Below are 24,911 nucleotides of genomic sequence, written 5' to 3'. Positions count from 1 at the left end.
CGAGCCCCAGCTTGGCACACCCATGGCTAGGCCCAAGCTTGACATCTCAAGAGCTCATAAGCTAGACATTGAAGATCAATTCTGAGCTTAGTTAGGGAACAGAGCCACACTTAGACAGGTATACTGGTCCTTATTCTTCCAACAATTACTCATTTCGAGCCGCGCTCGAAATACAAGAAAAGAAAGAAAGAAGCACAAGAATGCTGAGAAATGATGACATCAAAATTTTTTTTCCATTCATAAAAAAAGTGGAAAAAAGCCCTCAAAGTCGAAGGAGACATCTACATAAAAAAAAAATATATATATATATATATATGTATATACAAGGCTTATCTTGGGGGGCTAATCCACAGGCTTAGCTCTTCACTTGGCTATCCTTCGAGTCGGGTCACCACTTCACCAACGTTGATCGAGCTGCCGAGCTACACCGAAGTTGCAGAGGCGGGAACGCATTACTCATAGTCTGTCAGATTGTAGCCTGGCATTTACTTAGGATGAAACAGATGGCGTCGTCTGAGCTGACCTGAAACGAAGCAATGTTAATGTCAACCAACCACTTTTGACAGGCCTAGGGGTTCAGCCACCTCATTGGCCTCCAGCTCAGCCCGATGTTGCCTTTCCAGCTCGCCAACCCTAGCTGCGAGCACCTCCTTGTGAGCGCCCTGAGTCTCGAACAACTCATCCTAGAGAGCATCATTCTTCTTCATTAAGTTGTTGTTGGTATTGAGCTGCTTAGCACGAACCTCCTTAGATCGGGCCATTTTCTTCTCAACCTCCAGTTGGCCTGTGATCTTGTGTGGCCCCCCATGAAGGCGTTTTGCCTCCTCCGCCTTTGAACAAGCAACAACCACATCCTTGAACCGTTAAGCAGCCTCGACTGAGAAAGTGAAGCAATGCATTTTGCACCGAATAGATAGTGCACGTTGTATGAAAGTCGAGATCGAATAAAATGCTCTAGCAGATCGATCCGAACTGCTAGAGCGGGGGGCTGGTGATGAGGCAAAATATGTCCCCTTCCTCAGCACGGCTGAAGCGTGTATGCAAACCTGAACAGAAGAATGACCCACCACCTCGGCTCTCCTTAGGCTTTGCTGCCACCTCGGCCTTCAATCAGGCTGTGCCGCCACCTTGGCCCTCCATCTGGCCGTGCTACTACCTCAGCCCTTTATCAGGCCGTGCTGCCACCTCGGCCCTCCATCAGGCCATGTCGCCACTGCGGCCCTCCATCGGGTCATGATGCCACCTCGGCACTCCAACAGGCCATGCTACCACCTCGGCACTCCATCAGGCCGTGCTGCCACCTCGACACCTCATCAGGTCGTGCTACTACCTCGGCCCTCCATCAGGCCGTGCTGCCATCTCAACCCTCCATCAGGCCATGCCGCCACCTCGGCCATCCATCAGGGCATGCTGCTACCTTGGCATCTCATCAGGTTGTGCTACTGCCTTGGTCTCCATCAAGGCGAGCTGCCACCTTGGCCTTCAGTCAGGCCGTGCTACCACCTCGGCCCTCCATCAAGTCGTGCTACCACCTCGGCCCTCCATTAGGCCATGCTACCACCTTGGCATCTCATCAGGCCGTGCTACTAGTCACCTCGGCTAACCTATCACCTCGGCTCGGCACAATCAAGTAAGGCATCAGAAACGTGCTCTTGTCCACTCCTACATTCAAGGAATGTAATCCCTGATCATGGAGGTAGGACTCTATCCACTACGCATCATCAGAAGCGTCCACCCCTCTCATGACTTGAACCTCCGAGATCAATGGGAAATATTCCTAGAATATTCCTTGGAACCCAGAATATTCCCAGAATCACAGAGCCACTCCCGTCAAGGACTCTACGCCTGAACATGACTCTCCACAAACTCCCCTCCTTCTCTCTCCATCAATAGCCTATAAATACCAAGGTAAGCCTCCATCATGAAGGGGGATCGATCACTCTTTTACTGGAAAAGCTCTCTTGAACATCTGTTGCGGAAAGATCTGACTTAGCCTTGCTAGAAGCCCTGACACTGTTGATGAGGTCTTTAGAGATGCCATGGTTGACGAGATGCATAACAACCCAGTCAGTTGCAGCCTTCTTAAGCTCCTCCCTGCATCTCTCCCTCACCAATGGCTCCTCTGAATCCAAATCCATTAAATCAACGGTGGGTACCTGAGGTCCCTCGTGCTTCTTCTCCTCTTCAAAAACGTCGTTAATGCTAGTCAGTTCCTCATGGGGACGCACGTGTTCTGGGAATGGCCTGAATGCCACTGCTGGCCAAGCTCTCTACTCTAGACCCTGCCGCAGCTATTGTAGGCGCAATTCTACCAATCTATGACTTCTGGGTATGAGCAGAAACAAGCAATGCAAGGCTGTAAGGAGTGTGAATCCATTTTATAAGCAATCCGAATTGCAAGGTTCGTTGTGGTTGATGAGCATGTCTTCTCTTCTGGCGTGGGCACGCACGCTGTGGCCACTTAACCCTTGGTCTTGGGCGACAGGGATTCTCAGGATTCTTCTACAAATTTGTTAGAATTATTGCTTCAGTGTCTCTGTATTTGTTATGCAGAAATGGGCACGTGAGGATCTGCCATGTAGTAGATTTTTTATTCGGTATTAATCTACCAATAGTAGATGACAACATGATGTTGGAAGCTTCTGTCTTAATCTAAACGTAATAACTAGTTTAGAAAAGAGTTTCTTTAACAATTAGGTATTTTATCCTTGTAACAGTAAAAGGAGATGTTTTGGGCGATCACAACATAAATCTGAGTCATTCTTTTAGTCACGAGTTAGAAAAGTACTTGAGAGAAATAATGTGGACTCAGATCCTCTCTATCTCACGTTTGACGGATGGGAGGGTCTTAATTTTTTTCATTTTTGATAATGAAATTGTATACTCCATATTCAATGGTCAAAATGAACGTCTAGATGGTAAAATAAATGATTTATTATACTTAGAAAAATAACAGACTTTTGTAAGAATAATAATTCACTTTTTCTCTGTGTGTAATGACTTGATATTTCTTTGTGGACTTAAGTATATAATCTTTTTAATGACTTCCTAGATCTACCATGTGGCAGATTAGATATTGGGATCACGTTTTATACACAGATAGAATTCGATATCTTTTTTTCACATGCCAAATTTAAGTTTTACCAACTGGCAAAACCTAAAGTTGAAAATTTTGAGATTATAAAAAAGAGAACAGATTTGGCTGTTGCTTGGTTTGCAGCTGCGGGGAATGAAATCTCAGTAATAGAGGTGAAATTTTTTATATTAAGAGAATATTTTCAAACCTACCCCTAGGATTCCATTTTCATGTGGCTGCAATCCGATAGAGAAATTATTTTCGAAAGAGTTTACAAAACTATAATCACGATGTATGATATATCAATAGATATGCGTCAAATAAAAATATTTATGATTGAATTTAATACTGAAATTTGATGTATCATTATTAAAAAAAAAAAGAATTCAAAAATATTCAATGGTCAAATTTGTCATTTCACTGTTTTTCTATGTCAGAAAACTACATAACTGTTGTGAATATTTTGGGCTTTTGCTATTAACATGGGGCGGTGCTTGTTGGGGCCCAGACCTTCTGGATATACTGTCCATGTGGTTTTGGTTAGACCCGAAAAGCGAAATGATTGAATTACTGTTTGATTGATTTAGATGGTTCAGGGGCAATTGGTACTTGGTTGGCCTCAGCCATTCATAGACGAGGGAAAGCTACACAACTATACTATTTATTGTGATTTGATGAATGATAGAACCTAGACCATTGGCCTGTTACTTTCTATATGTCAAAATGAAACTAAAGTGTCTATTTATTTTTTCCTTTAAATAATTGATAGTATAAAGGGAAGGTAAAGCCACAATGGAGATAGAAAAGCTAAATTGGGGTTGTGGGGGTGTTGGTTGTGTGTGAAAATCGTCTGTAACTGTTGTATTGGTGCCGTAAATATCGGGTGATTGGGGGTCCCTTGGGGTGCGTACTCAGATACTCTCAATCGTCTAGTTCACTACATCTCATTGCTCGTTGTAGAAGATGTGAATTCGTTGAATGTAACCTAAGAAATTCCCTCTTGCAAACAAATACTGGAAAATGTTACCGTAATACTTGACATCTTATTTTCCCTCTTGCAAACAAACGCTGAAAAAAATTTACACAAGGAAAATTTTACATGCAAAATTTTACACCGAAACGAACGGAACCTTAAGCAAATTTCATTCTAGGGGAGAGAAGAGAGAAAGAAGAAGAAGAAGAAGAAGAAGAAGAAGAAGAAGAAGAAGAAGTAGAGGAATGAGAAGGAGAGGAAGGGGTGGGCTGGGTCAGAGATGGGGAGAAATTCAATGAGAAAGCAATAAAATAGAAAAGGGAAATTATACGCTATGAATGCTCAATGCCCTCATTAAATTCAAATGTTAGCACACCCAAGTCTTCCCACAGGGACTACTTGATTCCAACTAAAAACCTGATTAGGATTATACGTAATAACCCATTTAGCCTGACCCATTGCTATCCCCAGTGTATATGTTACTTACAAACATTATTGGAGTAATGCATGTTCATTATTGTCAACATAGTCAACACACTCTTGGAGTATTGTATGCTCAGTTTAAGTTAGGAGTCATCACTTTAGAAACATTTTATCAACAAATGCATCAATTTGTATCTCAATTTCGGGATCCAAACATTGATATTAAGTTGAAGGTGATATAAAAAGAAATATAGGCCATTGAATTAGCTTCAAGTCAGCGAAAGAATCAAGTGGATTAGAGTTCGGAAGAGAAAGCTATGGTCAATTAAGTAGATATTATGTTCAACAAGTTAAGTCTTAAAAAAGGTCAAAAAACTGAAATGTGTTTAAATGCGTTTTAAACGTGTTTAGAACGGAAATGCTTGCCGTTTGCTTTTTTTTAAAGTATCTTTGAGAAGCATACGGGAAAACGTGTTTTAAATGGTAAAAAACGAAAAAATGTTTGAAACAGAGTTTAAAACACGTTTTTGCTAACAGTAAACCTGACACGTTTATGACCCGACCTAGACTGGCTCGATTAGTAAACGTGTCAGGCCTAAGCCCAGCCCGTTTATAAATAGGTAGTACACGATGCAAGGAGTAAGTCCGATGTGCCTCCTGACTGGCCCGACCCGTTTACAAGTCCAACTCGGACCGACACGTTTAGCCAGACCTTTTATATAGGTATTTTGATTTTTTTTTTGGATAGAATAAGATATATATTGATATTTTTATCAATTATTGATTGAAATTAAGTATAATATATTTTCAAAATTGTTGATTTAATAAAATAAATTAAAGTATCTTAAACATAAGAAATGTAAAGACCGTTTAAGCCCCATTTAAAACTTTATTGGTACATTACCTCGTTTAAAACCTGATTAGTCCGATTAGCCCGATTAGAAGAAGCCTGATTAAAGCCTGAAACCCGACCTAACTCAACACTACACCGACGGAAACTGACTCATTCCTTAAATAGATAAGTCATGATCCGAAGACATAGGCCCACTCGGCCAGTTAGGCCCGCCTGAGACCGGCCCGGCCCCACTAATTGACACCCCAACTTACTACCATCCCGGCCCCCCGTAAATCGAACTTCGAACCAAAACAGAAAACGAGCGGGAAACCCAAAAACGAAAAAATTAAAAATAAAATACTATAAATACTGCGCTCTACCATCTGGCTCTGCTCGAATATCCTCTGCTGGTTTCTAGGGTTTCGTTCCCGTCGTTTAGGGTTTCTAGGTTTTCGTTCCCGTCGTTTTGCTTTCTCGAACTTTGATGTTTAGCCAAGAACTATGGCAGAACGAAGGCATCAGAGGAGGAGGGGCCTTTATTTTTGCTACTGTGAGGAAAGTTTCCAGTATCTTCAAGGTCTGCGTGATCATGTTCGTTTCATTCACATAGGGGATCGTCTCGACCTGTTATTTGCGGGATATGCAATTCCGTCTCCCGATCACGGATTGAACATGATCTTCATGTCATCCGTGATCACGAAATCATCCGAGTGCCCGAAGCTGATCCTCCTGTACCTGAAGCTGAAGCTTGTCCTCCAGTACCGAAGCTGATCCTCAGTTACTTGAGGACCAGCTTCAGGTACCGGAGGATCAGCTTCATGTACAGGTACTGGAGGGCCAGATAAGAATTCTGGTACCTGAAGGTAATGAGGACCAAGATTAAGCTCCACGTCAAGAAACTCGTAGAAATTACAGAAGGTACCGGAATTCTTATCTTTTTAGTTCTTTCTCTTACTTTGCTACTTTAGACAGGGGTAACAGACTGATTTCTTGAATACTATTTGTATCTGTCAATGGATAATGTTTCTTTATTTATTGTTACTTCATCGGTCCTAATAATATCGAATGGATTCTTATGGGGAAAACCGCATAAGAATCTACTGTGACTATCTTGAAAAAACTTCTTAGTTAACCAGTGGGATCAAGATTTGAGGAAACTAATGATTGCTTATATAGATGTGGTTTTGTTCCTGCCGGGGTTTTTTTTCTTCCAGATATGTATATTTGAACTTATGAAACCTATAATTATTTATTGAGCAGATCCAGACGGAATCCAAACTGGCACTAATGTACAGGTAACTTTTCTGAACATTTGTCATCAATTACTGCCCCTATTTTATATTGGATTATGGATACCCGTGGATATTTTTTGTTTTCCAAATCTTGAAATTTGGGTGAATGTGTGCAGAATATAGATTGGCAAGAACGGCTGGCAGTGCCATATTTTTCATCCATTTTCTCGAAAGAGGCAAGCCGGACGTTATTACATTTCTAACCAAGTTTAGGGATTCATTTTTCCTTATCATTTATGATATTTTCTAATAAGAGCCGGATCCCAATTAATGAGAGATCACAGGTCATTGATACCATTACAGAAAACATAATGGGACCATTGGGCCTTGATTTTGTTAGAAAAAACTCCTTTTCTTCTTTGTGGGAAGTCTTGGGGGGGGGAGGATTGTGACCAGAGTAATTCTACTTTAACAGAGGTAATTGATGGTTAGGCTTATTTTTGTACCACTGTCCTGATTGGTTAGGTCCACTCTCATTCAATAACCAAGTCAGGTTACAGATTTTGATACTTTTCTGTGTCTTCTGTGTTTGTGTTTGCAGCCAAACCAAATAATTACGGGCATAGAACGAGATACTCCTCAAGTCAAACTGGAAAATGTTACTACAGGTTGTTATTTGTATCTTGGGAATCATTTTCCTTTCTTAGCTCCATTGGTGTTTCCTTTACATTCATTGAAAATGATACTTCTTTGATGCAGATGATAATGCTCAAATTCTTGATAAACCTGAAAAAATAGCCCGAAGGGTAAATATCTGCTTTTAAGTATTTCTTGCTGCAATTATTTTTTGATGGATTTGATAGAACTCATGACATGGAGAAATGAGAAATAAATACTGATGTTTGGTCTGTAAGATTACTCAAGTGGCTTACCTCAACATTTTCTATTCTTCTATACTATAGTTTTTTTTCGTATTTGTTCTTTATTAGTTTAAACTTCATGCAGCAATTGCGAGAGAAAAGGCGTGAAAAAGGGGCAGCTGAGTTAGTCCACCAAGATACTGAAGCAATCATTAAGCTAGAAAATAGTGCCATTGAACACTCAAAGGCAGTTGACTCGTCAGTTTTGGGGAAATACTGCTTATTGAGGCGGGAAAATGAGAATGAGAATTTGGATTCAACAATACGCTTGATGCGAGATCAAATGATTATGGCTAGGGTATATGCAACCATTGCAAGGATGAAGAACAAGCTTGATCTATACCTAGAGCTTTCGGAAAGGCTCAAGGAAAGCCAATGTGCCCTTGGAGATGCCAATACTGATGCAGATCTGGGCCGCAGGTAATAACAGTTTCAAGGTGGAATATCTCTTAAAAAGTTTATTTGCATTTCTGGTGTCTAAGCATTCCTGTTCTCCATATTTATACTGTGCCCTTTTCTGTCGCATTTTTATATTTAGTGCACCTGAGAAAATTAAGGCTATGAGTCAAGTCCTGTCTAAAGCAAGAGAACAGCTCTATGACTGCAAATTGGTAACCCAAAAGCTTAGAGTGATGCTTCAATCAGCTGATGAACAGGTAAGGCTCTGCTTAAAGAAGCAGAGCACATTCCTAAGCCAATTAGCAACGAAGACTGTTCCGAACGGGATCCATTGCCTGTCAATGCGTTTAACCATAAGCTACTACCTCCTTCCACCTGAGAAGAGAAAGTTCCCTAGGAGTGAAAATCCAAATCTTTACCACTATGCTCTATTCTCTGACAATGTCTTAGCTGCGTCGGTCGTTGTCAACTCAACCATCATGAATGTTAAGGTGAAGCAATTGAATCTCTTCTTATTTTAGTTATACAATAGCATGATTTCTGCTTCATTATTCGATTTGAAATATTTCCATAATTTGTCTCCACTTTTGTTTTGGTTTTTCTATTAGCACTTTGTTTCCATTCCTAAAATAAATTGCTTCTTTGATGGATTTCAGGAACCTGAGAAGCATGTATTCCATTTGGTGACCAATAAACTGAACTTTGGAGCCATGAATATGTGGTTTTTGTTGAGCTTAAGTGCAATTTACTATTAGGTCATTGAAAACACTATTGATTTGTAGATTGACTTCTTAAGTTTCATTTTCTTTGTGTAGTTCTCAGTTCTGTATCTTGTGAGAGGGTCAGTTGTTGGGGTTGAGTGCAATTTCCTATTGGTTCATTTTAAAACACATCACTACTGATTTGTAGAATGGAATTTTATGATTCAACCAAAAAAGTGGCTAAGAAGCATTCTATAATTTCAAGGGGCTAATATTGACAAAGCCCTGTGTAACTGCAAATATTTTTGATCAAGACAAAAGCACACTATGAATGTTATGCTAGAATAACACCATGGAACCATATAGAAGCATGGTTGAGAACTTAGAGACCGACTTTTCCAAGACCTGAACACACCCATGACAGCAAATACTGTAATATGTATTAATGCCAGAAGCAAAACTGACTTGGGATTCTATGCCAACCATATAGGAGATCTTCCAATCACTTTCGATGGAAGTATTATAGACTTTTATAGGAATTTACTTTCCTTTTTAATCAAATTGAAGGCAAGATGGTTGCAATGCAGTCTATGTAAGAAAGTAAATATGCTAAAATGTGACCACAAAATATGCATTCAGCCACTTTTCTGCTCATAATGTATGAATTAACTAAGTACCAACAACTATTTCATAAGCAATGAAAAAAAGCAACCCAATGCACAAGGCTCCCTCTAATGCAAAGTCTGGAGGAAAGCATATGACCGCATGCTCGCATGGTTTTGATGCTTTTGCGTGTTTAGTTGAAATTATAAAATTATACTTTTTCTGAAACATCATCCTCTATATCACCTTCTTTATTTATGATTGAGTCCACATACTTGAAATAATAATTTTGTGGAACCTCCCTTCCATCAATTTTCATGACATCATTATCCATCCTTGCGCCATATACTCCATCTTTGCTCTACTTATCTTAAAAAAAAAATTATTCCAATGTTGGTTGCCATAAGTCCAACTTGACGTGAGTCCCTACTTTTGTCTCATCCATAAAAACAATATCATCAGCAAAAAACATACAACAAAGAATATCATCTTGAATGTCTCAGGTTAATTCATCCATGATATGCGCAAACAAATAGGGGTAAAGTTGATCCTTGATGTAACCCAATTGTAATCGGGAATTCACAACCTTGATCCCCCATAGTTCTTCCACTAGTCACCACACCATCATACGTATATTTAATTATGTCCACATATTTACTTGAAACACTTTTCCCAAACACTTACCAGATTAACTCTTTAGGGACTTTGTCATAAGCTTTTCTAAGTCAATAAAGACCACATGGAGATTTTTTTTTTTGCAATTTCTAAATCTTTCGATGAGTCTCCTAAATAAATAAATAACTTTTTTCCTGGATCTTCCTAACATAAAACCAAATTGGTTCTCCATAATAGTAGTTTATTTTCTTAGGTAGGTTTCCAACTGACTCAAAGAGAGTGGCTGAATTACCTATTTTTCACTCTATTTAATCTTGTATATATTTGGTTTACTTCTTGGCATTTATTACTAGTGTATTCAGATACTGGACTTGCAATTAAAGTACAGGCAGATTAGACTTATCTCTTCTGTGTAAGGCTGGAGTAACCCAGACAACCTGATTCTTTTGTTGGCTAATAAACAAGTTTGACCTTTAGACTCCCAACAACATTCAACTACAGGTCTACAGCTATTCAGGAATCCCATTAGATTGATAGATCCTGCTGAAAATTATTCCAATGCCTCAATTATGTTAATCAAATAGTATGTAGGATTGACATGAAAGACCCTTTTCCTCCCATTTCCTCTAGCATTATGACATGGACTAAATGATATAGGAACATTCATAAGTTAAGGAATATCTATTGTCTTACTTAATCTTGACTGAAGAAATTTGTTTTGCAACAATAACATTGTGTAATTTATCAATATTGAAACTTTATAAGTTTACAGAATAACATGAACATATTAAAATCTCAGCCAAATGTCCAATATCATCATCTCATAGTTATATGACCAGGATGACTACAGTGTTCTCAAGATCACCAAACAGATTGAAGTTTTGAGGATCGTCCAAAAATTGACATTTTCTAAAAAACTGAGTTGAAGGCATCCAATCCAATTAACATTCAATCATAAAATTAGAAACGATCCCATACACATGACCTAACAGACTCAAAGCAGTCAGCCAACTTTTCCTGTCATATTTGAACTTCGCACATGTCTGTCCCATAGTAATACTTCAAATAGGGATCTGTGAGACAGAGACTGCATTACGGGACTAGTATTCCTTAGTGCGAAATTAGCTGCTCATGTTATTGTCTAGTTTTGATTTTTCACATTTGAGTTGTACTTTTACATTCTCCTCTTACCTCAAAAAAATATGTCATTCAATTAAAAAAGAAAAGGATCGTTCATGGAATTACAGAAGGCCATGAAAGATAAGAGAAATGCTATTTGATAATTAGGGAAGCGAGGAACTGGTTTCAATTTCTCAAAAATAAATAATGCAATTAATGAAATGGATAAATAAGAAAACACCAATAAAAAGAAGAAATTGATCTACTCACAAGGGTTTGACGGAACTCCTCTTCGAAGACCTTCCGCTCAGCAGCTCAAACCTGAGCCATAGCGGCCTTGGCAGCCTTTCGCTCCTCCCTGGCAATACGAACAACCTCTCGCTTGGCTTCGTCCTTCAATTGTTTCTCCTGCTTCTGCAATTCCATCTTATAGATATACTACTTGCGAAGCTCCTTAACCTGCTTCTCGTACTCTCTCCTCAACTGCCCTAGATTCACCTCTGCTTCCTTTGGATCCTTGGGGGCTTTCCAGCACCCTAAGAACTCATTGGGCTTCGTGAACTCTTGCTCAAGCTGGTGTTGATTATGGTGAGAGGGCGTCGTTGATGTAGTCTTGAAGCGAAAGGTTTGAGTCAGGACAGATTTGACGCTTGGAGAAGTTGAAGAAGAGTGTAAGATTTGGCGAGATGCCGCCATGGATGAAGGTACTGAGGTGCTGGGGGCCTAGAGACATAGAGAAATGAGGGGCTAGAGTGTGAGACTTCGAGACCATTGTTTTCAAAAACGGGCACGGCAAAAAAACAGAGACGTGCGGTACGGATTTTAAACAACGGTATGGGTTTTAAACAGATAAAAATTATGAATGATACGATAAAAATAAAAGAGAACGGCAAACAGACAGAAATGAAACAAAGAAAAATATTGTATACTCATGTAAATTAAGAGATTATTACCTGTATATATGCATCTAATGTTCCAAACTACAACAGCATCAAACATTCAAGCATATATCATCCAAAATATAGCATCGAATGTAAATTTCAAATAAAAAATTAATACACCATAATAAAAAAAATATCCAAAAAAAAAAAAAAAAAAACTCCATACATATGCTAGGATTGAACGTACCGTAGGACAGTGAGCTATACCCTTAAATACAGTAGTAGCAGGGTTTATAATAGGACAAAAACTTAGGTCAACAATAAGGAATCAACACTAGAGCAAGGATACAAAGTGTAGACACAATCCAAGGGGGCCCAATTGGTCCTATATGGAAGCTTGCTGCCAAAATCAGAAACTATGTGAAACCAGAATAGTAGTTACAGTCAAGGATTAAAGTATCGGTATCAGTCGTCGTATCGGTCGGCCAAAATTAAGATACGTATCGGAGGGTATCGTATCGTATCGGAGATACGCTAAGATACGCTAAAGATACGCATATAAATGGATAGGAAACACTTTTTTATATACTTTTGCATAAAAAAATAGTTAAAAAAAGTTATATATAACATGTATTATGCATAAACAGTAAATTGAGAGTATCGCACTAAGAATCCAAGGTTTGTAATTGTCCCATAAATGTAAAATCCTTGTTCCCAACCTTGATTTCCACTTTAGTTAGAGAGAAAAATGGTTGACAGCAATTTTGGAACAAAAACACCTCAAAAAGTTGTGTTTTTCTAAAAAATTACCCATTTTGGCCATTTTATGACCGTATCGGTACGTATCGGTGTGTATCGGTCGATACATACCGATATGCACCAATACGTACCGATACATACCTATACGTATCGATACATATCGATACATACCGAAACGTACATTTCACTTCAATTTTGAAATTTTCATAGAGTATTGGTATGAATCGGTGAATATCGGTGCGTATCGGTGCGTATCGGTGGTGTATCGGTACGTATCGTAGGATACGTATCGATACATAAGGGTTTTAAAATTTTCATGTATCGTATCGGTATGTATCGTGCCGATGCCTACCGATACGGATACGTATCGGCCGATACGGCACGATACTTAAAACCATGGTTATAGTACAATTCATTGGCAACCTAACAATAGCATCCAAAGGCACCATAGATGGGGATTAGACTACCATCGAATGTAGATTGAAAGGTCCTCTTGAGTGCTTCAAAAGATCAGCAACAGATGATGGTTGGATATGGAGTAATGGTTCTTGATAAAAAATAGAAACTAGTTCTTTTAGGGATCGGGATCACATATACCAACTGCAAGCCCCCCGAGCTCTTTGAATGCTATAGTTTCGTCTCCCTGGCATGGTTCTTCATGCCTAGCCCCTGTGGCGTGTCGCGTCCTTTCTTTGGGTGCGGGGCCCTCCCTTGTTGCTCGGTTTCGAGGATTCCGGCTGGACCTTATCCACCCTGAGCTACTCCGGTCCACGTCTTGAACTCGTTCTGGCTGGACATTGGAGCCTCGCGCTGCCCCACTGGTCTTTTGAGGGACGGCCTTGGAGACCTTCATTATCTAGGCCATTCGGTCATACTTCTCCTGAAGGGCGTCGAATTGCTCCCTAGTCACATATTCCTATGCCCTAGGAGGGGGTGGAGGATTACTGTCTCTACGCACCGAATGTCCGGCCGAACACTGGTCCCTCGCGGACCCTTCCCAATCATTGTTTCCCTGTTCTTCACCGATGTCCACCGAGGGGGAGACGGATTCTAAAGGCTCCCCCTCATTCATATTTATACTCAGCGCTGCTCTTGTTTTCTTATGATTGTAGGTTTTTCCCACCATTACTCTGTTGTTCCCACAGACGACGTCAATTTGTTATTGCCGAGAATCTGTGTGAGGCTGAGCGCAGATCCTGCACATGCACAAAAGGCAGAGGCCCAGAGGTGTCTCCGGGATTAGTCCTCTGATGCCCAAGTTAGAGACCGACAGAACAGTATTTTCACAAGAGTAATGGTGTGAGCGTATTGACTTACTTGTTCTGTCTTTTAGGGTTCTTTCTTATAGGATTACTCCATTTCTGAGTCCTACTAGGATATGTCTTCCTACCTTCGTGGGGAATATTCCCTATTCAGGTATCCCCTCCTTCTAACGTAGTTAGAGTACTTTGCGCGCCACTCTTCGTTGAGGGGGACTCAAGCCTCCTCCTTCTTCTGATCTCCGGAGTCCTAGTCGTGGTGGATATCCCTCGGCTGGGTGCCACGTGCCTTTGTCTCACTGGGTGACTAATTTGAGCGTATCACAATGAGATCCATTATAGTGATTTAGGATGTTGTGGTCCGTAGGAGAGGCCATTAACCAAAGCTCTGTATTTTTCAGCCACAATTCTTGTACTTATTTTGTAGGGTTTAAATTGTTCCCACTGGGTTGCTGTCATCTTGTCGCTTGGTTGTGTGGTGCTATGTCACTGGTATTTTATTGAATGGGTTGTTGTTAGGCTGGTTTGCAGAGAGAACTTTCTTTTTTGACTCGTTATCTTTCCAGTTTTATCTTTATAAATAATTGGGATGCCTTCTCAAGATCGATTTTCAGAATTACAAGATGTGATTGAAAAAAATACAATTGAATTGAAGCATTGGGCAGCAGTAATTGATGCAGTTTTTTTTTTGGGATGGGTAAATAAATGTATTAAAGAAAGGGGGAGGGAAATTACAACTCCGAAAGTGTAACAAAAGCTCACATGGGCTAAAAGACGAGCTAAGAAGCCCATTCAACTCAAAGGACTGCAACCAAGGCCAAAGGGCTTCAAGTCTCACATGTCCAATACATCACAAAAGCCCACATGGCCTAAAAACAAATCAAGGAAGTCCATCAGGGCAACTAAGTCAAATTCAGTTAGGGTTTGAGAAACCCTAACAAACATCTCTTCTCTTTATCTATCCAGCCGCCAAGAGAGCATCGTCGACAAGATGGTTGCCGCTTTGGAGGGTGCTGGCCTTGCCGAGGGCCACGACCAAGCTTGCAGCTGGCCTAGCAGGGGTGACAACCATGGTTGAGTGCTGACCTTGCAGAGGGCAATGATGAAGCTGCTGCCGGCCGAGCATAGCTGGGATCAAAATGGCAGAAGTCGAGCAAGCCTGGCAAAGGGTGGCTGGCCAAGCAGGGTTGGCGGCGAACTGTTGTAGACCAAGCGGCGGTGGAACAGACTGGCGGAGCAAAATGGCTATTGGAGCTAAAGCAAGCAAACAAGATCAGAGGTGATGAGGTAGCTGGCCGAGCGCAGATCCAAACGGGCATAAGATTCAGTAGGGATGATGACCTATGGGGCAGGTGGCCAAGAGGAGGCAACTGGCCGAGTGGGAATTTAAACGACCATAAGATCCAGCAGGGATGGTGACCTATAGGGTTGGCGGCCAAGACGCTACTTCAATCAAGAAGAAGCTCCAGCAAGGGATGAAGAAATAGAGAAAGTAAGGAGAGGAGGAAGAAGAGAGAGGGATGGGAGAGAGAGAGAGGGTTGGAGTGAGGGAGTGGATGAGAGAATGATAAGAGAGGCGGGGGTGGGTGTTGGTGCCCATATCGACTGTATGGAGAAGGCACAAAGTCTCTGCCTATATCCCTTCTTGACTCGTGAGTGTGACTACTACGGAGGGGGATGCTATAAGTAATAAAATGCGCACCTTCCCTCATAAGACGTCTTTTGGGAGACTGACAGCAACCCTACACTTAAGGTCCAACAAGTGGTATTAGAGTAGGTCATGAGTTTGAGTCTCCCCAGGCGCAGGAGAAGGCCCAAAGTCGTTTTTTTTTTTAGCCTAGGGTTTGCGAGAGGGGAATCCCCAGGCGCAGGAGAAGGTCCAAAGTCCTTTTTTTTTTTTTTAGCCTAGGGTTTGCGAGAGGGGAAAGGGGCTCCGAAATTGATGCTGTTAAATCACCCTAGGGTTTGCGAGAGGGGAAAGGGGCTCCGAAATTGATGCTGTTAAATCACCTAAATGAGCTTATTTTCTTAGAAATGAGCTATGGGTTGGGTTATGTATTTGTTGGGCCTTTTATCTTGTTTTCAATGTAATAGGCCATTAAAGGCTAGGCATACACGGAATTATTTAAAGAGGAAATTACATTCCTCTCCCTTGAACTATGGCTTAATATCAAGTTCTCCCCACGTACTTTCATATATACCAACACCCTACCCTCTAGTTTGAAGATTCTTTCAATCGTATCCCTCCTTTAAATAGCCCTGTTAAGTGATGACATCATCACTCAGACATGTAATTTTCTACCAAAATTACCCTTCCCATATGAATCAAGCCTTAATCCCTAAAAAGGCTAAACAGAAGATCTCTTCATCGCGATTTGGATTTTTTTCCTTCTTCATTGCTGCTCTCCACATTCCCTTCATCGCTACTCTCCACAGTCGATTGCTGAAATCCAGTGGCGACTTGCTCCGTCGTCGCATTTTTCTTCTAATCCTTTAATTTTGGGCTTTTGTTGAAATAATAACACATGGACCGTGAACAACAGACAAATAAGACTTCATCGTTCAAACCTGAATTTTCTGCAAGGCCCATTTGGATGACCCCCGAAAAGATTGTTGTCATAGGGTTTCAATCCATCAAAATATGGAGTCTTTGCAGTGTCAATGGTTGGTTGCAATCTTAGATAACTAAAACCCCATTTTCCTTCCTTAAATCAAAAGAGAGCAGTGGCCACTCTCTCACATCATCTCCTTCTCCCTCTTCACCTTTTCATCTCAATCTCTTCTCAAGCCAGTCTTAAACACAAAAAAGAAGAAATCCAAGAGGATAAGAGATTGCAGCAGAAGAAAATACCCTGTTTACAGAGGATTCCAAATGCCAAATTGGGGAAATGGGTATCTGAAATTAGGGAGCCTCACAAGAAATCGAGGATCTGGCTTTGCACATTCCCAACCCCTGAAATGGCTGCAAGAGCCCATGATGACGTCACTGCCTTAAGCATCAAAGGTAATTCGGCAAGATTCTCAACTGGATCATTACCACGGCCAGCGAGTCTATCTCATCATGACATTCAAGCTGTAGAAGCGAAAGCAGCTGCCTTGGACAAATTTGATGCTCCAACTTCGTATTCGTCGTCATCGTTGGGGTCAATCCTTATCCTTATCCCTCTGCCCCTTCTCATCTCCCTTTCTCCTCACTATGGTTGTCATATCTATGGTTATGAGCCTGCAACTTCTTTTCATGTTTTCTTGATTGTCTGAATTCCAAAAGATGTGGTTTGCTCTGCCTTTGCAAAGTAGGAACTTTGATGGGTCTCAGTTATAGTTGTTGGAGGTATCGGGAAGGTCTATAAAGAGGTTATTGATGGAGGAACAACCAAGTAAACCATTAACAGAGCAAACCCATCTTCATAACAAGGAAAACTCTGTAAGATTCTTTTAGAGTCCCGGCGCGTTGGCGTCGCTTGACTTTGGTGTTCCAGTAGTTCTTGATCTCGTTATCGGTCCTCCCAGGTAACTGATATAATGACAACAAAATGGGCGCAAGGTGCAGGTGGGCGACCTTTCTTCCAAAAGTGAGATGTTTCAGAGAAATGGGATGGTGATGAAGAAAAGAGAAAGAAGGAAATATAGGTATCTTATCAGAAGGGTAGACTGGTCTTTTTACAATCCATTTTAACACACTACTGGGATGATTGAAAGAATCTTCAAACTAAAGGGGAGGGTGTTGGTATATATGAAAGTACGTAGGGGGAACTTGATATTAAGCCATAGTTCGGGGGAGGGGAGTGTAATTTCCTCTTAATTAAATAAGTGTCTTTATTTATTTATTTTAATTGTTAGTAAGTGTTTTAGTTAGACTGAATTGGTATTTCATAAGTCCAGTCCTGTTTTGAGTCAGTCTTATTCATTATCTTGGTTTCCTACTTAGTTCATGTTACCTTTTAGTTAAGGATTGGGTTAGGCTTTTCATTTTTAGTGTTTGAGTCTATTTTGGAGTCTTCTATATAATTTTATAATGCCTTGTACACGAAGTTGAATAATGAGATTTTGGCTTGAGCCTTTTTTTTATTCCATGAGATCCAGTTTGGTTGTGGGATGCAGTGCTATGTGTTGGGATACCATTAATGCCTGGTGGGATGCTTAATCATATTTCTTCTTCTTCTTCCGTACTCCATTGTTTTCTGTTATTTCATTTCCTGTCCAACGATTTCAATACAAGTGTTTATTTTTTTCCCATTAATATCAACATTGGCTGTTAAGGGGGATTTCACTAGCAGATCATCCCCATCTTGATGTAGGGGGTTACCTTGGAACTAGGGCTCCTACAATGATTGACCAAGTGAACTGTAATAAGGTTTAACAAAGCCTAGGCAAGGACTGAGAACAAAGACTGGCAGCACTATATATGATGCACATGTAGATCAGAACTAGAAAACCAGTGCAGCAATAAACAATAATAACCTTAAGGGGAATAGGGCAAGTTAACTAGGATTTGATTGAGCCATATGGGGAAGGAACATGGCAGCATATCATCAATTTGAGTACATGTTAGCCCAACACACCCCCCCCCCCCAAAAAAAAAAGAAAAAAAAAAGACAACAAACAATTTAATGGCAAAAAAAGTCACCAAAGAGTAGGCAATATAAAAACAAGTGTAAGACAGCAGAGATAGCAAAGAATGGAGAAAGAGAGAATAATAGAGATGGGGGAGAAGAGGGGTTCAATCCTTACCTTACACCCAGATTAGTAGAGAAGAGGAGGAGAAGGACTCACCATGATTTTTTTTTTTTTTGGGGGTGGGGGGGAGGAAGAGGAAGAACCAGCAGCATCTCGATGAGAGAGAGAGAGTCCACGATCTAAAAGATTTTTTTTTTAAATCAATTGTTTTGCCCTTGGCCTTGCAACTATAAACTAAAGACTCCTAATAATATCTAATAACAAAAGGAAAGAAATAAAATAAAGTCCTAAAATAACTTAGTAACTTAAGAGACAAATAAGTTTCCTGATCTAACCCAAAGACTTGGAAAGCAATAAAGAAAGAGTACTAATCCAATTTGACAACTAAGGAAACAAATAACAATAAAATAAAGCATCCACTTAGTAGTTTCAATGGAGCCTACTCTCCATCTCTTAATATCTGCCCCAACTGTCCAGGTGGGACTCACGGTTGGCTGTCGAAAATTAAGTATCAATCTGAAAAGAAAGGAAAGAGGTGCAGGGCTGCCAACGGCCTCTCTGGTGACCTTCCTTGCAGCTAGCTTCCTATGAAGATGTCACCCAGCCACATTGAAGCTGGCTGATCTCAGCAGCATTGCCTCTGGTACACTTGGATGTCCCCATCACATCTTTTGGGGCATTTAAGACCTCCTTAAGAGAGGCCTTCAACCAAGACTTGATTTAGATCAGGTCTGGTGATCTGGAGTAATTTTAAATATTCTCATTCTTTCCATTCAACTTTCCAGATTTGTTCCCTGTTAATTAATCCTAAATTGATCGTTTGATTGTTAATATCTTTTGGGATTTCAACTACCTCCCAGATACTAAACTCGACCAATCTTTCATGTAGATCTGAGTTACTGAGGCTATCATTAGAGTTCTCGTATTTTCTGATTTAATTTCCAGATTTCACTATTTTGTCAATTGGGTTAAATCTGGCTGTTGAATCATCGTAGTATTTTGGGGTTTTGTTTATCTAACATTATCCTAGATTTGACCAGAATTTGAACCCCATCTGATAAGGTTGACTTTTGACCTTATTTCTATTTTTGGGTTTACTTGGGATCTTGTTAAAGGGGTTTGTAATCTGAACCTAGGGTATATCATACCTACCCTCCACAAATTTGGTAATCAGGCTATGGCTACTCCAAGTGCTAACCCTGCAGAGTCAAGAACGAATTTCTATGCGTCAACTTGCTGACTTGATTAAGAATCTGTCCAATTGAATGGTATTAGTGAAGCAACGTATGGATACATTGGTTCAACGTGTTGGCACTTTGTCACTACATCAAGGCACTCTAGAGGACTATAGAGGTGAGCATACCCTTCACCGGCGGCATTACAAAACATTAATTGGTACCTGGGAAGGTTGCTGTAGAGAACTACTACACCACAGGCACCACCAGCTACTTTTGAGGATCATGTGAGAACATACTTTGACAACAACACTAGTATCACTCTTAGGTGTTTGATGACTCATTTGAGGTGGAAGACTTTCCTTCCTTAGAGCCTACCATGGAAGACTGTGTAGAATAGGTCAAAGACGACAAGGTTGAAGTAGTGGAGTAAGATGAGGCCAAAAGAGGAGATAAAGTCAAGAACACTCGAGAAAAAACTATCAAGATCCAATATGTTGTTCTTGAAGAGGTAGAGTTCGTGTTACTGCTTCATTTCTTCGATATGAAATCTCCGATGGTTGAAGACTACATTCCTAATATCCATGAGTTGCCAGAGTTTTGTTATGGTTTGAAGATGGATGTTCACTACATAAAGTTGATTCCTTGACTTTGCAAAACTCGAGGTTGAGTTTTTTCAAGTCGGGGAGAATTGATGCAGTGAAATCACATAAATGGGCTTATTTTATTAGAAATAAACTTTGGTTTGGGTTATGTATGTGTTGGGCCTTTGATCCAATGTGTTTTCATTGTAATGGGCCCATGATATGGTTTGAGGCTAGGCATATAGGATTTGTCAAATACATGTCTTTATTTTAACTATAATTAATTACTTTTTTTTTTTGTGGGATGAATATATAAATTAAATACAAGGGGGAAAATGGGGGGAGGGATATACAAAGCTAAAGGCAGGGGATACAACCGTAGAGGGCGGGGGGAGGGGGAGCCAGAATTGACAAAGGAAGCCCCCAGGAAACAACAGTAAGTCTATTCCTTGGGGAGTCAATAACTGGGCAAAGGGGGAGGGAACCAAGTTTGGAGGAGACTTCAAAGTAGATGACCTTCCAAATCGAATCAAAAGATCTGGAGTTGGAAGTCTATCTATGGAGGTTGCGTTCCATCCAAATGTGGTTGATAACAGCCCCAAAAGCAAGCTTCCCAGTAGTGTCGCAAATGGAAGAACCAGAAAATGTCATATCAATCCATAGCCATTCTCTCAACAGAGGGAGGGGGGTTCTTCGGGCAGGCCAACATTTGGAAAGGACAGGTTTCAAGATGTGGGAGGATAGTTGATGAATAGGTGGTTGTTGTCTTCCTGACCATTCCAACAAAGGTAGCAAGCGAGGGGGACAGGGATATGGCAGGAGATGAGGAAGGTTTGGGTGGGGAGGCAGTTGAAGAAAGCTCTCCAGATAGTCAAGCTGTGGCGCTGGATGTGGGCTTTGAACCATACAACTTTGTGCTAGGGGATGGGGGGTAAGGGGAATGGACAAGGTTCTAAGCCGAGGCAGAGGAGAAGGTGCCTGAGGAGGAGGGGGTCCTAATGGTTTGCCCAGCTCTGGAGGAAGGGGTGGGTAGTGAGGGAATCATGGTGTGACCGATACCCACGGATCTGATCGGTATCGGCAGAGACCGATACCGATACTAAGAAATAAATCCATGGAGGGAAGAGACTGCCAAAAATTATCAAAAGAGGGGGTATTGGAAGGGGACACCAAGAGACAAGGGAGATGATTGAGGAGACCATAGAAGACCTAGGAATACCAGAGGAGTACATAAGGCGATTACCCATGATCGAGGAAAGGATGCCAGTAGGGTGCCAGTTATCGAACGAAAAGGAGGTTGCAACCCCATTGCTGATGCGAGAGCAGATTGTGGGTAAGGCGAGGGGCCTGATAAGGAAAATCTTGTGCCAAACCCAAGAGGAATTAGTGTTACAGGTGGTGGTCCAAAGAGAGTTTCTATGGAGGAGGGAGGAATATACCCAACTGACCTAGATGCTAGGTTTTTTGGAAACCAGCTTAAGGATGGCAGCAGAGTTGACATCTTTGATTCTTCTTAGGCCAAGGCCGCCTTCAGACTTAGGGAGGCAGATGGAGGACCAACAGATGGGGTGGTGGAATTTAGGGGAATCGAAACCTTTCCACAGAAATGGGCAGAAGATGGATTCAACTGATTTGATGATGGATTGAGGCAGTTGGAGCACTCCCAACTAGTAGATGTAGGAGGATTGGAGGACTGATTTGATGAGAACTAGGGGACCCGCATAGGAGAGAAGCTTCCCTTTCCAAAGTTGGAGCCTTTTACGAATTTGGCTCAGTATAGGAGCACAATAATGGGCAGTGAGCCTGGAGGAGATAAGGGGAAGGCCAAGGTATTTGACAGGTAGAGAGCTAAGAGAGAAGCCAATGAGCTCGAGAAGACAGGGCTTTGGTAGAGTCAAAAACTCTGACAAGGAAAAGGTGGGATTTAAGTAGATTGTTGCGGAGGCCAGAAGGGGATTCGAAGAAATGAAGGGAGAACATAATGGATTGGATGGATATCTCGTCTGCTTTTGAGAAGATCATAAGATCATTTGAGAAAGCAAGGTGGGAGAGCTTGGAGGCTTTACATTTAGGGATGAGAGAGATGAGGAGGTTATCAGTGTGGGATTGGATTGATCTCAAGAGGACCTCTGGCGAGGCAAAAGAAGAGAGGGGAAAGGGGACAACCCTGACGGACACTAACAGTGGAGTGGAAATAGCCAGTAGGGGAACCATTGACAAGGATAGAAAACTTGGGAGAGGAGATGCAACAATGGATCCAATGGACAAAGGAGGGGGGAAAGGACATGGCCAGGAGGACATGGGAGATGAAGTCCCATCTGATAGAGTCGAAGGTCTTGTGAATGTCAATCTTGAGAAGAGCCAAAGGAGCGTGGGACTTCCTGTCAAAGTCCATGACCATCTCATGACATAGGATTATGTTTTTAGTGATACTTCTACTAGCAGTGAAAGCAGATTGATTAGCACTGACTAGAGAGTCAATGACAGTCTGGATACGATTGTCCAGGATTTTAGCAATGAACTTGTAGAGAAGGTTGCAGAGGGAGATAGGTCTGAAATCGACCATGGAGGAAGCACCTTTAATCTTGGGTTTGAGACAGAGGAAGGTGTGGTTAATGGATTGGATTTGGGAGGGATTGAAAAAGAAGCTCTTAATGGATTTGGAGAGGTCATCACCAATGATATTCCAGCAAGAGGAAAAAAAACCCATACTAAAGCCATCATAGCCGGGGGCTTTGTTGGATTTGTGAGCATGGAAGGCGGCATGGATTTCTTAGTTAGAGGTGATGGATTGGAGAGAGGGGATGAATTTGTTGAGTAGATGGGGGGAAGAATGGGAGGGGAGGGGCAGAAGATATCAAAGAAAAAGGACACGGCTTCAGCTTTGATTGCGTCAGGGGCTCTAAGAGTGGAGCCATCTCTGGCTTGAAGCTGAAGGATGGAATTAAAGTTGGTTCTATTTTTGAGGGATTTATGGAAGTAGGAGGAGTTAGAGCCACCAAGATCAAGCCATTTAATGCGGGACTTCTGCTTAAGAAAACTCTCTTCCTCTGCTAAAAGGGAAGGGAGCTCAAGGGAGGCCTCCTTCTCCTCATTAGTAAGGGAGGAGTTATGAAGATCAGCTTGTAGACGGGATTGGATTGATGTAAGGTTGTTCCTACAAGTGGAAACTCTAGCATTGATGATAGCAAAAATGGAATAGTTCTAGATTTTGAGGTCAGCCTTGACATTTTTGAGCTTGAGGGCAAAGGAGATTAGGGGAGAGGACATGTGAACCGATTTCCTCCAAGCGGATATGACAATAGGGAGGAAGCCCGAGTGAGGGGTCTACCATATCAAATAATTTGAATGGTTTGGGGCCAAAGAAGACAAAAGGGTAGATGAGGAGGGAGATGGGGGTTGTGGTCAAAGGTGGCATGGGAGGAAGGAAAGGAAGAGAGCCATGCTTCATTTACAAGGACACGGTTAAGCTTGCATGCAATGCGATTGGGACTGGAAAGCTTGATACTAGACCGACGGAGGTCATCTAAGCTACAATCCTCGATACAGGAGTTGAAAGCCTCAACTGAAGCAAGGTCGATGCCTGAGCCCCGGCTTTTCTCGTGGGTGTGACGGACCACATTAAGTCAGCCCCCAACCTTATCCGACTTGGTTAGCCAAGAGGCAGAGGTCTTCCCAGAGGGGGGAGTGATCAGGAGCTCTGTTAAGCCCTTAGATAGCAGTGAAGAAGAGAGGGAGTCCATTGGAAGGATCGGAGATCAAAAGGTGGATGAATTGAGAGGAAGAAGAGATGATTGAAGTTTGGATTTTTGAGGGGTTCCATAAGATCTAGATTCTCCTGTTAGGGCAAGAGTAGTTCGAATGGAAGGACTAGGAAGGGGCGATAGAGGAAGTTGTGCGAGCGGCTTGCCTTCGGGCACTCGGGTCTCGAGGAGACAGCAAAGGATAGACCTGGAGGACTTAATGCGGGAGCAGATCTCAGAGTTTTATTAATTGTTTTTTTTTTTTTTTTTTTGAACTAATAAATAAATTTATACCCAAAGAGGAAAGAAAATACAAGGGGAAAAAGAGGGGGAGGGGAGGCTTAAGCCAACAAGGAAAGCCAGCCCAAGGGGGGAACTAAGCAAGAAGCAAAAAAAAATACAAAATAAGCATCAAAACATGAAGCAGGCAAGGAGGAAAGACCAGCACCCATTGCAACTACAAGGGGGAAAAGGGGTGGGAGTGGGGACAGGCAGAAGGTTCCAGGAGGAAATGATATGGAAATTTCTACTGGAATGAGGGATCGGGTGGGAGCGGATAGAATGGAGGGATTGGATTTTAGAGGAAACATCAAAGAAGATGGTTGTCCAAATTCTGTCCGGGGAGCGGGAATTGGATGACCATCTTCGAATGTTGTGCTCCATCCAAAGGTGGTTAATAGTAGTGGAGAAGGTTAACTTACCAATAGTATCACAAATGGAGGATCTAGCAAAAGTCATGTCAACCCAAATCCATTCCCTATCAAAAGGGAGAATTGGCCTGCTAGAAGGCTAGCAACGAGTCCAGTCCTGTTTTGTGTCAGTTTCCTAGTCAATTTATGTTACCTCATTAATTAAGGATTCAACTAGGCCTTTCCATTTTAGTATTTGAGTCCGTTTTTTAGTATTCTATGTAAGTTTGTAAAGGGGTTGTATACGA

At 41.5% G+C, this 24,911-nt stretch overlaps 1 protein-coding gene across 2 annotated transcripts in view; it reads left to right on the top strand.

Annotated features, from left to right (window-relative positions):
- Nucleotides 1–5,634: 5,634 nt before the first annotated feature.
- Nucleotides 5,635–24,911, top strand: part of LOC122082486 (polygalacturonate 4-alpha-galacturonosyltransferase-like) — a 32,304-nt gene continuing 13,027 nt past the window's right edge. The window contains exons 1-7 of one of the 2 annotated variants that reach the window (XM_042650088.1): nt 5,635–6,225; nt 6,568–6,602; nt 6,716–6,775; nt 7,141–7,207; nt 7,299–7,345; nt 7,545–7,879; nt 7,998–8,349. In XM_042650088.1, coding sequence (XP_042506022.1) covers nt 6,174–6,225; nt 6,568–6,602; nt 6,716–6,775; nt 7,141–7,207; nt 7,299–7,345; nt 7,545–7,879; nt 7,998–8,349 — 948 coding nt within the window. In that variant the 5' untranslated portion in view covers nt 5,635–6,173. The remainder of the gene's footprint in view (nt 6,226–6,567; nt 6,603–6,715; nt 6,776–7,140; nt 7,208–7,298; nt 7,346–7,544; nt 7,880–7,997; nt 8,350–24,911) is intronic. The other variant, XM_042650089.1, reaches the window with a different exon arrangement.

Source organism: Macadamia integrifolia, chromosome 6 (assembly GCF_013358625.1).
Source record: "Macadamia integrifolia cultivar HAES 741 chromosome 6, SCU_Mint_v3, whole genome shotgun sequence".
Lineage (NCBI taxonomy): Eukaryota > Viridiplantae > Streptophyta > Magnoliopsida > Proteales > Proteaceae > Macadamia > Macadamia integrifolia.
Note: the sequence above shows the minus strand (reverse complement) of the source record. Positions and strands in the feature narration are given on the sequence as shown.